At 34.2% G+C, this 16,500-nt stretch overlaps 1 protein-coding gene and 1 pseudogene across 1 annotated transcript; one reads left to right on the plus strand and one right to left on the minus strand.

Annotated features, from left to right (window-relative positions):
• The first annotated feature begins 3,996 nt into the window (after positions 1–3,996).
• LOC107857224 (expansin-B15) lies at positions 3,997–5,486 on the plus strand. The gene is made up of 4 exons (XM_016702157.2): positions 3,997–4,265; positions 4,481–4,593; positions 4,713–4,906; positions 5,063–5,486. Exons 1-4 carry the CDS (start codon positions 4,076–4,078, stop codon positions 5,391–5,393), a joined length of 828 nt encoding a protein of 275 aa, XP_016557643.1. The 5' UTR covers positions 3,997–4,075; the 3' UTR covers positions 5,394–5,486.
• A 10,545-nt stretch (positions 5,487–16,031) lies between these two features.
• Positions 16,032–16,500, minus strand: part of LOC107860760 — a 4,266-nt pseudogene continuing 3,797 nt past the window's right edge.

Here is a 16,500-nt window from a genome sequence, read left to right on the forward strand (position 1 = left end):
AAAATTATCAAAAATTATTAGCAAAGTATAAATTTCAAAATGATCAAATATCATTAATTTAGTGCTAATATAACAAAAGTAGAGCATCCTTTCATATTAGACATTGACGCATTTTCATATTCTAAAAACGGTCAATGATTGTATCGTTACTTATATTTACAAATATATCCTTCTTTCTCAATGTAACAAACTAAACAATCACTTAAAATCTAGATCCGGTTGACAAGGCCATTATTGAATATAGTGTCTTCTCACTTAATCTCGTATCGTAGAGTCATATTCATGAATTGATTTTCTTTCTTCAGGATCGGATTTAAGTGAATTCTTATCAAATTCTTTATAAGACGGGGAGAAATGTCTTTAAAATTATAACTTGGTTGAGGAAAATAATATCTACCAATTTCAATTCACAAGAATCAATAACAAATTCCTACAAAATAAAATTTTCATCAAAAATATAAGTAAACATAACATTACTAATAGGGGAATCACACCCCTCCTTCCATAGGTTGCAATTAGAATTTTGAAAAAATATTAATACTTTAAATTGAGAAATAAAAAAAATACCTTATTTTATCCATTACCATTTCAACTAAAAAACATGTTAATATCCATGAGCATCTAAATTTTATCCAGTGATACTGAAACAAAATAGACGATTCATAAGGAAAAAAGTAATTAATAGTAAAGAATTTATGATATGTTGTCGTCAATACCCACAAAATTACAGAGAATAAAGGTAATGTAGGGATGGAACTTGGAAGAAAGAAAAAATTGTTTGAAGGGACTTTTGGGTTTGGAAAAAATATTTTAGGGATTTGGAGGGGAATACACCAATATCATTTGGGCTTGGTAGCTTAGGAATTGAGAAATTGTGTGTTAAAATTCATTTTAAATTGAGGTAGGGCCAGATGAGGTGGAACAAATTCAAGGGCTAAAAAAAACCATAGCTCTCCGGCCCCTACCAGGAATCAAACTCGCGATGTCGGGTTTCAAATGGTGCTCAACTTTGAGTATCAGACCAGTGCAGAATCGAACTCGCGATGTCGGGTTCCAAATGATGCTCAACTTTGAGTATCAAATCAGCGCACCCAAACGAATTTTATTATTGAGAGTGCACTATTTAATATATTAGCGTTATATTAGGGTATCTATACCTATATCTATCTCTCTCTATATATATATATAATTTTTTACGAAGTTATCGGGTGCACGTGCACCCTCAAGGTGCAACGTGGGTCCGCCTCTGGATACGCAAAATATGTATTATATAAAAAGAAATGTAACACATTATTAGTATGATATAAATACCACTTAAGGATAAACTTTTTGAAATTCAAACTCCTTAATGATATTCTTCCATCCTTTCAGAAATAATTTGAAAAATAGCGCGCTGGCTGTGCCATAGATTAAGCTAAGCTAAGTCATTACATGGAATTTTTGAAAGGGGAATTTATTCCAAAGTGGATAAGACCTATAAGTTATCTAGTATGACTTTCTTGTATAGGGATCATTTGTTATCATGTAATTTTGGATGAACAATACCTTGTGCCAAACTTTATGTGGAGCTTCAATGCAATATATAAAGACTTTCATATTCTCGAATAAATAAATAAATATACTATAATAGAGGTATTCACGGAGGATATTGCTATAAGTTAATCCACACCTTAATTACCTTAAGGTATTTACGCCAAATCATTTGTTTATAGATTAATTATAGTTAAGTAATTTCATAAGGTGATAAAGTGAAAATGCATATAATTTGGATGCTAAATATTATAGAGAAATACATGCTACACATATATTTACTTAGCTTAAACATCGGCAGAAGATAAAATTCGGCGATCAGCTGAAGACTAAACTCAAACTATTCTCATATTTTGTTGCATTTAGTTTGAATTTTGTGGTTGGTATAATAAGATTCTATTACAAAGGAACTTTTAGGAGTTAAATATCGTAAACGTTACCGTTATGTCAAATATATATTCCTAATATCCCATAAAATATATCAAGTTATATGGTGAAGGAAATATTATCAATTCTTGAAAGACTTATCTTTTCGCTGAATAAAAAAAAAAAAAGAATGTTTTCTTGGAAAATTAAGAAGTTAACATGAGTTATGTGTATCGGGAAATCAATAGTATAGGTCTTCCCTGCCTTGAACGTAATCATTCTAGTTTTGGATTGTTTTGAAGGCTGTTCTAGATGGATGCGTCACAAGACCTCTCACGGATGCTTACCTAAGCTACGAAACTCAATTGTTGGACGCCTTAACTAAAGGAGCTAAACCTGAGGATCTCATTCCATCTTATCTTTCCCTGGATCTTTCCTTTCTCCTTTCCCAGATGACAAAATTTTCTTATTCAACTATCGGGTTTTTTACGTTTTTTGCATCGTCATTTTTTATTTGCAGAACACCCTCTTACCTTAACAATTTCCCCTTAATGTATTTTTTTTTTTTTTTTTTGAAAAATCATCAAAAAACCTATTTGAGAAGGGGCAAATTAGAAATAACATAATATGATTACGTTAGTTGATTTCTGCCGAACACACTTAAATCCTGCTAAATCTTCTGTATGCTTAGGCAAGCAGCAGCATAATTTTCAATAAATGTACATTCAAGGTAAAATGACCAGTATTTTCACATGATAAATACAAGGCAGATCGTTTTCATCCACAAATGGATTATTCTAACACAGAATCTGAAGTTTTGTCTGCAAAATACTCGTCTCTAGTAGTAAATTTTACTTGATAGCCAAGTTACAATAATTTACAATTACATATATGTCTGTTTCCTCTATCAAATAATTAAGATTAATTTCCATTTAATCCAAAAGGGGTGTCGTATGCACTGAAAATTTGCCCTTACTGGTCCACAAGAGAATATACATGCTATCCAAAAGAGGTGTGTTTGTCAAAGATCAATTACGTAATCCAAATTATATTATTCCTAGTTGTCCCTTCAAGCTGCTTTATAAATTGTTTGTAAAATTAATGCGTTTGGGGAAAATTGTAGTCAAATGGTATAAATGAATAAGGTGAAAACTCACAAATGAGTTGCTTTATAATTTGTAATTAGTGTCTCTTGATCATGTAACATAGGTCATAAGAGTAGTTATTCATCTTAATTAAGTGTGTTCTTTTAGACATCTTAGTTATTCATCTTAATTAAGTGTGTTCTTTAAACAAAAATATCTAAGCCGAAGGCCTCTTAAATTATCATTAAGTTTCGTTTAGACATCGAACTGCATTCTATTTCGATTCGGTACCTAAACGTATGATAAAATTTTCCTTTTGTACACTTTCAACTAAAATTTTAGAAAAAATTCTACGTGTGCTTGCTAGTAACCATCCATTAATCACATAAAATAGGCCACTTTTTTAACTATGAACGTCAGAATCAATTGGAACAAGCTTGAGGTTCTACATCTAATATTAAAGCTAATGCATATATATATATATATATATATATATAATTAGTGATATTTTTTAAATGGTTAAGTTATTTATTATGTGTTTAAGTACACAATTAAAAAAACATAGCTTAAATGTCTAATCAAAATATGTGTTCTAGTTTAAGAGGTGGTCGATGTACCGAGCCTAAGAAAATCAGATTGACCAGTAATTCCTTCGTCCCATATTAGTTGAGCGTTTTCCATTTTGCACGATACTTAAAAAATCATAAATGGAATGATCAATTTTATTACTATACCCTTTGTACATATTAATGGAACAAAGATAAGTTATGAATATTAAATATTCATAGTGCATATGAATAAATATTACTAGGACTTCCAAAGAATATATTAATTATATTAATTGTAGAGATAAAATGAAAAGTTTTAATTAATTTTATCATGATTTAATAAGTGATCGATCAGATAATTTGGTACGTATTTAGTAAGATAACCAACTAATATGGGACATGGGACAGAGGGAGTAATTGTTAACTTCATCTATAAATAGTGGCCTTTAGCTAGCGCATTCAACTCATCCCAACACAAGCAGTAGAGCTTATATTCCTAGTTATTGTTTACCAATTGTGAAGACTTTGTTTTTCAATTCATTGATAATGATGAGTACTATTATGGCTTTGAACCCTTTTACTGTCTTCACATATTTGACCCTTTTCTCTCTTCTGACCATTTCTTGTTCTTGCTTCAATCCAAAAATTCTCAACGTATCAAAAACTGAATCAGATTCCAACTGGTCCCCAGCTGGAGCTACTTGGTATGGAAGCCCTAATGGTGCAGGAAGTGATGGTACACACTAATATTTTCATGTTAATTACTTCCTTCGTTTCAAATTATCTGTAGCGTTCCTTAAGAAAACATTGATTATGGGGAGGTTTTAACTATTTTATCTTCATTTATATGTAGGTGAACTTTCTATGTGTTAAAATATATTAATAATATTTTTTTAAATCTTTATATAATCGTCAGTGCATATAACTTAAATCATATTCTGTTGTGCAAAGGTGGAGCTTGTGGGTATACTAATGCCGTGGACCAACCACCATTCTCCTCCCTAATAGCCGCTGCTGGACCTTCTCTATTCAAATCAGGCAAGGGTTGTGGTGCTTGCTTTCAGGTGCGCGCGTGACAAAGTCACTACTAAAGTTTTAAGTTATATATACTGACAATCGTTCTTTATAATTAATAATCTCCATATATAGAGGGTAATTAATTGTTTTATTTATTTAAAATCAGGTAAAGTGCACGGAAAACAAAGCATGCTCAGGAAAGCCAGTGAGGGTTGTAATAACAGATTCGTGTCCTGGAGGACCTTGTCTATCAGAATCAGCACATTTTGATTTGAGTGGCACTTCTTTTGGAGCTATGGCTGTTTCTGGACAAGCTGATCAATTACGTAACGCTGGTGTTCTTCAAATTCAATACAAAAGGTGAACATATATACAAACTAAATATTCCCATGCAATCATATAAAACTGGAAATGTTATGCACACATGATCAGTTTCATAATAATCGAGTGACATTACATTACGTCTTTGTAATGAGAAGATAGTATTTTTTTTAACGGTGTGTGGTAATGTAACAGAGTGGAGTGCAACTATCCCGGAGTAAAATTGACATTCCACGTAGACTCAGGTTCAAATTCCAACTATTTCGCAGCACTAGTAGAGTACGAAGACGGGGATGGAGACCTAAGTAGGGTTGATTTGAAGCAGGCATTAGATTCAGAATCATGGCAACCAATGCAACAGTCATGGGGTGCTGTGTGGAAGCTCAATTCTGGGTCTTCCCTAGTAGCACCTTTTTCTCTCAAACTTACAGGGGAATCTGGCCAGACTGTGGTGGCTAACGGCGTTATTCCGGCCGGTTGGCAGCCCGGAAAAACTTATCGATCAGTTGTCAATTTTAAAGTCTAGCTTAATGTTAAAGTATAAAGTATATGTTTTAACAATTTACTGCATGCAGTACAAGTCAATTTGGTAGACTTTGTTATGCTGTCAAAGTCAAAATAATTAGGATAACTAGTAGAATAAAGAAGAAAAATATGGCTGTTGTGTATTTTTGATATTAAATACCACGCCATTGCCCATTTGGTATGGCTTAGTACTACCTTATTTGTAGTAGTAGTACTGAATATATATCAGTTCTGTTTATCCTAATTTTAGTTTATGTATTAAACTTAATTTTATGGTATTCGAGAAGTATGTTTTTATGTTTGGTTACCTTAGACCTGAAAAATCACAAGATGGGGAAATTAGAACTATGAGTGATAAGTTATTTTCTTTCGCAAATATCATAAGTACATTTATGCAATCACACTTGTTTTAATCATCATTTAATCAAACATTGTTATTAACCTTTAATATTGAAAATATTACCAGAACATATCTCATATCCGCATACCATATGTTACACTAGTACATTGAAAAATAATCTCCTCGTTTAATTTTTTTTTTTTTAGATGTTTTGCTTAATGAAAACTAGCTACCAAAAACCATGGCGGCATTCATGGTGAAAAAATATCAGACTAATGTACTACTAGTAATTTCCATCAAAGTCGGCTCAACCATAAAATTACTAAAATAATGGCTTGAATCTCTAATTTCTTTGGACCCAATTTTCTATAAAACTATGCTCGCACGCTCGCGCTTTGTCTCTCTCTCTCTATTATTATTTTTTCATATATTGTTAAATTTTAAGAAAAACTTTTGGGAAAAAATAAAAGGCAAAACTTGTTAACTTAAACCCCTCTTAACTGACTTCTTAGTCTATGTTTTAATAATTACATTTTATAAATTTCAATTAGTGATTAAATATATTTAAGACTCTAATATAGAAATATTAACTAAGATTTTGTTACTATTTCAATTAAATTAGAGATAAAAAAGGATAGGGACGTGTGTTGACACCTAATTTTTGCCCTCCATAATTAAATTTAATCCTGAGTTTCTTTGGTTGTTTATAAAATCGAAATATTTATTTCATCCAAATAAAAACTTTTCAAAATATTTTTTGTACGCAATTTTGTCATTTTAAGTAACGATTATATATTATCGTGTTCAATTGTACGATATTTTATAATTTGATTACTTAAATATTTATTCTATGGAATATCGGATTCTAATTAAGGATTTTTTTGAAAATAAATATAATAATTAAAATCTTGATTTAAATATAATTTGTTTTCAAAAATAATTTATTTGGATAAATATGTGTTTGATTTTATTAAATCAAGAAGTTCGGGATTAAACAATGTATTAGTTCGCATCGAATTTCGATTCGATATAGTCAATTTATTAAATTTGATCATACTTGAAATCAAATTGGCTACATTTACAATTCGATGGGCTAATTTAATTTTCAATTTGATCAGAATATTAATCAAATTCGACTAAATTCTAAATTGCAATTGAGGGTTATGTTTTAAATAACCTCCAAAATTTTAACAATCTTATGACCCATCCGATTTAAACCAATTAAGCCAATAACAACCCAAAGTTCTCAGCCTAATCCAGGCCCAAATATAACCATCCCAGGCCCACTCTAACACACAGCCAACCCATCAACCCTTTTCTTTTAATCAAACAACAGCCAGCGACCCAAGCCCAACAAATAAGCACAATTGACCCAACACCCTTTTAAATCCCCTTCTTCATTAACAACAAAACAACCGACAAACCCCAACCCACACCAACATTAATGACAAAACCGACAACAACAAAATTGACCAACAATTTCAAAATCGACCCGAAACCAGCCACTCCAATGACCCGACATTCTAACTCGACTTTCTCCCTCTGCGACGTGTGCTTTCCCACACGAACTTGTACGAGAATCTTCTAGAAAAAGCTAGGTGGCAGCCATCAACGTTCCAAAGATTTAGCTGTCAAGAATCTGTTCCTAGTCGTTAGAATTGTACCTTGAAGGTATATACGTGCTCAATTTTAATTGGTTTAAAAGAATCCATTTCTCCCCCCAATGTGAGAAATTCAAATTTTCTTGCAAAATACAAAATTAGGGGGAAATGGAAGAGAATTTTTTGTTCCTATCCAAATTTTGAAAAAAAAAATAAATCTTAGTTTGAAAATCTTAATTTTACCCTTTAATTTTCCTTGATCCCCACATCATCCAAATCGGAAGGAGGACCCTCAATTGTCTACTATAAAAAGAAGCTCACTGTGGAGCCGTGAAAAGAAGAAGGGAGAAATTTCTTTTGAGGAGGGGGGAAGCAAAAATGAGAGAAAAGGGTTGGGAAAATCTTCTTTTTTGGAAAGCAAAAACCCAAAAAAAAAAGAGAGAAAAAGGGGTATTTCGAGAAAAAGGAACTTTCTTTAGCAGAAATTTTAGAGAACGTAGTCGGCGAGTCGAGATTTTCGCAAATACATTGAACTTTTCGGTGGTGATAGAGTCCAGTGATAGCCCGAATCCCGTTTTGCTGCTCCAAAATGGGTAATTCCTTGTTCCCTTTAGTTACGATATTTTCTTTTCATCGATATGTTAGTGTCTTAGCTTTATGATTCTGTCGTTAGTTGTAATATACTGGGATTGCTTTCTATAGACGACTTTAAAAGACAAAAAAAATTTTTAGGTTGACATTGATAATCATTGTGTTGTGCTTATGTTGATATACTGATTTGCTTCTGTTTAGCTTCTGTAAAATCAATCTACCTTCATATTATCGGTTGATTTTCAAAATCATTGTTTGTAAATGTTGTTTAATGTAGCCGGGTTACTGCTTTCTTGTTTGATGTTTTGAGGTTTTACTCTTTCACTGCTATGTTTTTTTTTTTGAATTTGTTGTCTTTCTAGTTCAAAGTTCCTTGACTTTCGCTGTTTTCTCGTTGATAGGCTCAAGATTTGATTTGTTATTTTCAGATAAATATGTTATTCCCAGATTAAGATTTCTAATTTCAAATATTCATCATCGTGTTTTCGACTAGCCACGTTCATGAGATGTTTAATTCTCTGTTCGGATTAGTACCAATTGTTACAGTCTAGGATTCGAATTCAATTTGACATCTTTTGGGTTTTGATTCCTAATTCATCCTTTTATGTTAGAAAGGAAATTTATCTGCTTTAGTTCGAGGTGATCTTAATATTTTGTTTTGTTGGAATTCTAAAATATGGTTCTTTCGGCTTGTTATTTCTAGTTTTAGCCTAGGACCTACTACTTTAACTTTACAAATCTTATTTTGATCCGTCATTGTTTCTCTTTGATTTTGATTTAATACCTAGTCTATTATTCCAACACCTAAATGTTGTTTTTCTTTTTGTTAAATAGGATTACTCCTAAAAAAAACGTAATGTTCTGGTGTAAAAGCCTAGATCCTGCTCTCTGTTTTTTTTTATTTGGTTCAATTTTTTTTTTCTATGAAGTATTGAGTTTAAATTTGAAGTTGTCGTTAAAGTCCATAGATATTTCAAGGTTTACAGTAAGACAATTTCGATGCCTCCAACTAAAGTTCTCAACTGGGACATCTTTTATGTCTGTTGATCGTGTTGCATGCTGCTCTGCGTAAATAAAAAAAAAAACAGACTTCATTTGATGTCATGAATTTCTTTTCCCATTTGCCTATCATAATTTGTTTATTTATCAAAATCCTCCTTCCTTATTTTCTCTATTTTATGAGTGTATTAATTCCTTTCTTTTTTTTCTTTTTACTATGTTGCCTGTGTATTGGGGTCCATTCGGACCCTCCAAGCCTATCTCTGCACTTCTAGTGAAATTCATCTCGATAAAGTCATTGTCAAATTGATCTCGAAATGAAATTCTCGATGGTGTACAAGGTGGAAGCAAAGGGAATGGGTCAAAAACCTATTTGATGAAGTAATTATGAGACTTGAAAGTCTCTTTTTATTTCTTATTGTTGTCTTTTTATTATTATTATTATTTATTTATTCGTCTATCCATTTCATTATTCATTCATTTGAGCCTCGAAGTCAAAGTTGTAAATTCAATATAGGTGAAGAGATTTTGGGCCAAAAAGGCTCGAAAACATAGATTAGGACAGGTGAAAAATGGGCCGAAAGCCCAATTAAATTAGGATATATTTCGTTGATTTGGGCTCAATGTCCTAAGACTTTTACTTCCCCCTTCCTTTTCCTTTTTATGTGCTTATTTATTTTTCATTTGCTTAGACTTGGTTAAATCCCTACTAAGTCGTCCAAATCTATTTTACACAAATCTTTTCCTAAAATCAATCACTTTTCAACAATCAATCTTATTGAAGTTGGTCAAAAGATATTTTCAAACAGTCCAGATAACCGCAAGTTAATGGACGTTTTAGGTGTCTTAAAACCTTTCTAACACGTTAATAGGAACCGCTTACTCTGAATCTTCAAATTTAAACAATTTTTCTGTTTTGGATCATTTAAAGTATCTTATAAAGGTTTCTTAATTCCTTTTCAAAATTAAGTGGCGACTCTTCAAAAGTCAAAATTTCAGCAAAATAGAAATGACGACTCTGCTGGGGAATTTAACTAGGTTCTAACTAAATGTTTGATTTCATCTTTTGACTAACTGTCTAAATTGCTTACGTGTTTATATGTTTCGATTTTGAGGTATTTAATTATTGTATCTCATAGCATAATCCAGCATTGATTTGTTAAATTCTTTTAGGATTTTGTGGATGTCCCAGCCCCTATTCAACTCCAAATAAAGTGTTGGAAATACGATGATTCATTAGCACGTGAGTCGTCTGATGGCCATTCGTATTTTCAAACCCAAGTCGTCCGCTTGGGAACCTGGTTCAAACCCACTCTAGACACCTAGGATAAAGCGAAATCAAAACCCTATTTTAGGCACGAGCCTGGGATGACCTAATACCTGAGGAGGTATTAGGCTCATTAGAAAACTTGCCCTGCATCTATTGACCTCAAGGTAATTACAGATGCATCATATTTATGTGTTGAAGAAATATATATTTGTTTAATCCAATCCATTATCCTTTGGGGAGTCAGGAGAAGGCTTGCTTTGCTTACTTTCGTGCAAGGATGCCTCAATCATACACCAATTGAGGAAGGAATTGGTGCAAGTCAAGAAAGAAATTGATAAAATTGGACGGTTGCATCTAGAGCACAGATATATGGGAATCGCTTAATCATCAATGGATGTCGCCAATGGAAAGAAGTGGACAAATCTAAGAGGGCGGAGACCGATAGAAGAGCATTCAGGAACTAGTATTTCCTATCCTCTGCGCGGGACATTGTTCTTTTTCTCATGTTATCTTTTTCCCTTTCCCTAAAGATTGTATACATTTTGTGTAATTTTGTTGGCAATTATGTCATTTATGTATACCTATGAAGGTTTTGGGGGATAATGGATTGGCTTTAAAAAGGTGTATATTTTTTTCAAAATTCATTAGGCCTAAACCCTTGGCTCAAAAGGGTCACCCCAGTTAGGATACGTGTTATTATAATATTTTTATGCGATATAACTATCTTATGTATTTATGTGCGTTTGTTTGAATCAAAGGCAAATTTATCCACTATGATTTGTGGATCAATTTGGCTATGACATAAACAACTCTACGTGGCTACTTCTTGTCAAGTATCTTGCATTACTTATCACAAATGGAAACTAACACATTTGCCTTTGAGTTATTTTACTTTACAGATAATCGAAAACTACTCCGTGTTGAAACAAACTGGCAGATCATCCTTACTTTACTCGGTCAAAAGTTCATAAAATCTCATTCTCTGACCATCATTCAAAAATGACTGAAAGCGACGAAGAAAATGCGTTGACCATTAGGGACAAAGTAATAACAGAACAAAGTGAGATGATTGTTGAACTCACGAGAAAATTAGAAATGCTTCAGGAGAAGATGAATCATACTCGAGATTTGGCTAACTTGGCCATCACTGTCAATGCCCCCGCTCTAGGAGGACACGAGACTCCATTCCAAATCCATTCCTTCAGTACGCCTATTCTTGGGGACCATCCAAATAACATATCGTCCCTCTCCGCTCCTCAATTTGTCCAAAACATCAATCGAAAAAATAATCCAGGTGCTTACCATCCACAAAATCCATCTCTAACCCCACAAAACTCGTCTCCAAATCCACAAAGTTCATTCCCAAATCCCTAGAACCCATTTTCAAACCCCCAAAACCAACTTCCAAATCCACAAAATTTGCTTCCAAATCCACAAAATTCGCTCCTAAACCCACAAAATTCGCTCCCAAATCTACAAAGTCTATCCCCAAATCTACCAAATCCATCTCCGAATCCATAAAATTCATTTCCAAATCCGCAAAATCCTTCTCAGATACCCCCGAACTACTCTTAAATTCCACAAAACTTTTCCAATTTTCAAAATGTCCTCCTCACCTACCAACCAACCTCCTCTCATCCTCAAAATCAAGCTACCCTTTCAAATCCTCCTCATGTCATCACATCCCCTAACATCTACAATTCCTTTCCTAATCTCGAGATAGACCATTACGAGGAGAAAGAAAAAGAGTGGAGGACCTTGCATGAAATGAAGCTGTTGGCTATGAATGAAGAGATTATGAGGATCAAGGAATCTCATGGGGAGGGGGACAATGATGGTCTAGGTTACGATGATCTATATGTTCACCATGGAGTAGATCTACCAGAAGGATACAAGGTCCCTAAATTTGAAGTATTCACGGTACTAAAAATCCAATGGACCATCTTAGAAGGTATTGTGATCAAATGGTGGGGGTGGGAAAAAATGAGGCATTATTGATGCGCCTGTTCAGCCGGAGCTTAAGCAACGAAGCCTTTGATTGGTTCACATCTCAAGAATTGAAAAGATGGACTAGTTGGAGGGCATTGGATAAAGATTTCCTTGGTAGGTTTGCATTTAACATTGAAATAGTCCCTGATCGATACTCATTTGACCAAACCAGGCAGAATAATGATGAGTGTTTCTGAGACTATGCCTTCCGTTGGAGAAAAGAAGCTGCCAAGGTACATACCTTCCCATGTCTGAAGAAGAGATGGTATCTGTGTTCTCTCGTGCTCAATAGGGAGAATTTTACACTAGGATGGTATCCGCAGTAAGGGCAATTTTCACAGATTTGGTAAAAATTGAGGAATCGCTAGAGAAAGTTATTCGAACAGGAAAGATTGTCAAAACTCCAACACCGTCTGGGAGCTCTATGTTCCCAAAGAAGAAAAAAAATATAGGTACGGTCTCTGCTGATTTTGTTGCTAAGTTGAAGAAGAAATTCAAGCCTAGGAACATTCTCTCATCTCCGCCGTCACCAAGTTTTCAGTATGTATTCTACGTCCAACCCCAATATCAAGCTCCACTTCCAAATATTTTACCCCAGTGCCAAGATCCGCAGCTAAATTATCAGTCTCATGTTCAAGCTACTCTTCCAAACAACCAAATAAACGTCCAAGCACCTCCAAGTTATCATCAAGTACCTTCTCCTCCTAATCAAAACCAGTATAATCCACCACATGTAAACCTCGAAAAGAAACCTCATAGAAAATTCACTCCATTGGCTGAAAGTCGTACCGAGCTCTTGGGAAGATTGATGAAAGTTGGTTATTTATAGCCTATTCCACCAAAGCCTACCGATCTCAATTCCCGATTTTTTCAGGCCTATCAAGTCTGTGCTTATCATTCAGGAGCGCCCGGGCATAATACTGAAGATTACCTCAATCTGAAACATAAGATCCAAGACTTGATTGATCAAAAGATCAATGTCACCAGTAATCCATTGCCTAATCACGAGGGAGCCATTGTTAGCATGATCGAAATAATAGGCGAATGGGTATTTAGCAAGACTACTACTAATTTGGAAGGAATTATTGAGCCCATTATGGTCCCAGGAAAAGCATTTAAGTGTGGGGTATGGTACCAGCCAAGAAAGGAAGATGATGGTCTTGGGGATGAGATGAGAAATTTGTTCAAGGGATGCAATGATATACCAAAGGATTTCCCAAAGTCTGACAGGGTGAGGAAGGTTACACCAAGAGAGGCTTTGCAAAATTGAACTTCCACTTTGCTCATAATTCGTCGCCTATCGGGGTAGATGAAAGGGCAATTACTAATAGTTTTAAAAATCAGTGATGATCCGGAGGAGGCCCCGTGATCCACCCTTTTATGTCTTAAATTTTCGTTTCGTGTTTTACAGTTTTAAAAAAGGCATGGGCTCGTATTTTCGCGGGTCATGAGCCATAGTTTTTATTTATTTTTCAAAAAACCTCCCTTTATTTAAGAAGTTATTTTGAAATATGATTATATTATTATCTTGTTATCATCTAACATGGTTTATTTTGGTAGCAATAATTTAAAAACCTGTCAATATCATGACATAAAAGGGTTAGACAAACAAAACGAAGGGAATGATGATGAATAGAAAAAGGTGATGAGGAGCAGTTAGTGGAAGTATAGAGGAATTTGAAAACCAAGAGACACCCAGCCTGGAGGAGCCCTAATCCTACCTGAGATGGATGGTCAAGAGTGGACCAAACTAATCAATTCTAATGCAGTAAAGAGATACTATGTTTGAAGGATGTTTTAGTTTTGTTTCCTTGGTTTATCTGTAATCGCCTTTATGGTAGTATCTGATTTATGATGTATAATCGCTTAGAATTCCTTGTCCCTTTATGTACAAACTATGTTTAACCTGAATTCCCAAGAAATGGATACGTAGGCGGCCTATGACGTCTTCGGTTAGCTCCTTAGAAAAATTTATCATTTTCTTTCATGTACGAACTACGTTTGACCTGAATTCCCAAGAAAGGGATACGTATGCGGCCTATGTCAGCTTTGGTCAACCCCTTAGAAAAATTTATTCTTTTCTTTCATGTATGAACTACGTGATAACCTAAATTCCCCAAAAAGGGATACGTAGACGGCCTATGTCGGCTTTGGTCAACCCATTAGATTTTTCTATATATCCTTAGCGTAGTCTTGAACTACGTTTGACCTGATTCCTACTTCAACGGGATACGTAGGGGCCCCAACGGCTCGGTCATGTAACCCCAGGAAATGAACATTGGGGTAGAATTTTCGAGAAGAAATCTCAAAAATTCACAAGAGGAAGATCATCATCCAACAAAGAGAACGAAAACTAACAAAGGATTTGGATCCCCTCGAGTTGAGATCATCTCAAACAACCTTAAACTGGGGCAGAAATTTTTAGGAGGTCCTCAAAATTTTCACTGATATATTGGAATATATTTTAAATCCTCTAGCATCAGAGGTCAAAGTCAAACTTTTGAAGTCACCAGCTGCAATAAAGTCTAGGTAGACTCAATCTCCGGATATGACAGAACTATTTGAAGAACCCTCTAATAATGATGATGAATTTTAGAAATCCTCCGTCAGATATAGTCAAAACCAAGAGGAAGACGTTCGTTGAGCTAGTACATGACATGATTGGCAAAGATGTTTTAAAGCTTTTATAGAAACTTTTGAAACTATTTTCTAAAATTAAAACTACTTTCAAAAATCTATACAACTCTTTTACTTAGTGATTACCTAGGTGTCTATTGGAACTGGGAGTCGAGGTGGAAGTCCCAACGTGACAGAGTACCCGAAAGATGGCGAGGAGCAAACCAAGGATCGAAGGAGGTCAACACGGAGTAGTTTCACTCAAAACTAATCATTTTTCTGTGGATGCAGGGATAAGTACACAAAATGGGAATCTTTTTCAAAATATCCCCAAGCGAGTTGCGAGCCACACCCGAGCATATAATGCTCAAGAATGGTATTTTGGGGTAGCCCCAAAAATGGGTTTAATACTCATTTATCGAGGGCCTTTTAAATTGTCTATCTTGAGACCATAAAGAACAAACAAAGGCGTTGTATCTTTTTATGAATATTGTATTTAGAATTTTTCTAAAAAATAGTCGCTAGCAAAAGAGACTTTCACTACAAGAAAAACAACCTATAAGGAAGGGAAATATGGTCCCAGAAAGTCCAAATCTTGTCCTAATTGATCTTTTAGGACCAGAAAAATCCGGTCTTGTCCCGTCCTAACAGGCTCCGCTGCTAAAGGTCATTAGCGACAGGTCCAATAAACCGGTCCTTAAAACCCTTTTGCAACGGCAAAAAAACTGGTCGTAATTGCCTTGCGATATATCTTGTCCCAATCGACTAACTACCAGGTCTTAATTATTCTTTTGCGGCGAAAATTCTCGTCCCAAATAGACTAACTACTTTGTCGTAACGTGACCGTATTTCTCATCCCAAATAGACTAACTACATGGTTATAATTATCTTTTAACGAATGTATATCTCATCTTAAATAGACTAACTACTTCATCGTAATTATTTTTTCGCGACGGTATTTTTCGTCCCAAATAGACTGACTATGTGGTCATAGTTATCCTTTAGCGACGAGCAAAATTCTTTTCCTAGATCAACCTTTAAGGACAAGCCATATTCTAGTCATAGATCAACCATTAAAAACAAGCAACATTTCATCCTAGATAAACATTTAAAGACAAGCAATATTCTAGTCTCTAATTGACCACAAATGAGCTTAATATCACAAAATAATAAATTTCATCAAATAAATACCAAATTGCTATCGAGAATCTCGATACAAAAAGATGATATATATAATTAGAGACCAGAAAACTTAGTTAACATCCCATTATGGTTTCATAAAGAACATAGTTACCATCCCAATCGAGCTAGAGTATCATATCAAATTTTTCATAACATTTGAATACATAGCAAAAAAATAATCAAGTTACTCCTATTTCTACTGTTTAATTAAGTCATCGACTTTCAGTTCAAATTGCTAGCTTCCACCACAGAGACAAAAAATAATCAAGTCCTCGACTTTTAGTTCCTACTATTTTACCTAAATCAAGTAATCCTGCAACAGTAAAGAAGAAATTTAGTATATCGATTCACCTTATATGCTCGACATAAATCAAGGAAGTGAATATATCAAAGTATCAAATTCAATTTTTAAACACACAGGTGCAGAGAAAGCTCCAGGAGATGAAAAAATAACCATTTGTTCAATGTAGATTGTAGATTACAACAAAGAACTTTAATTTGATAGTTTCATTATGCTGCA

Source organism: Capsicum annuum, chromosome 8 (genome assembly GCF_002878395.1).
Source record: "Capsicum annuum cultivar UCD-10X-F1 chromosome 8, UCD10Xv1.1, whole genome shotgun sequence".
In the NCBI taxonomy this organism is placed as follows: Eukaryota; Viridiplantae; Streptophyta; class Magnoliopsida; order Solanales; family Solanaceae; genus Capsicum; species Capsicum annuum.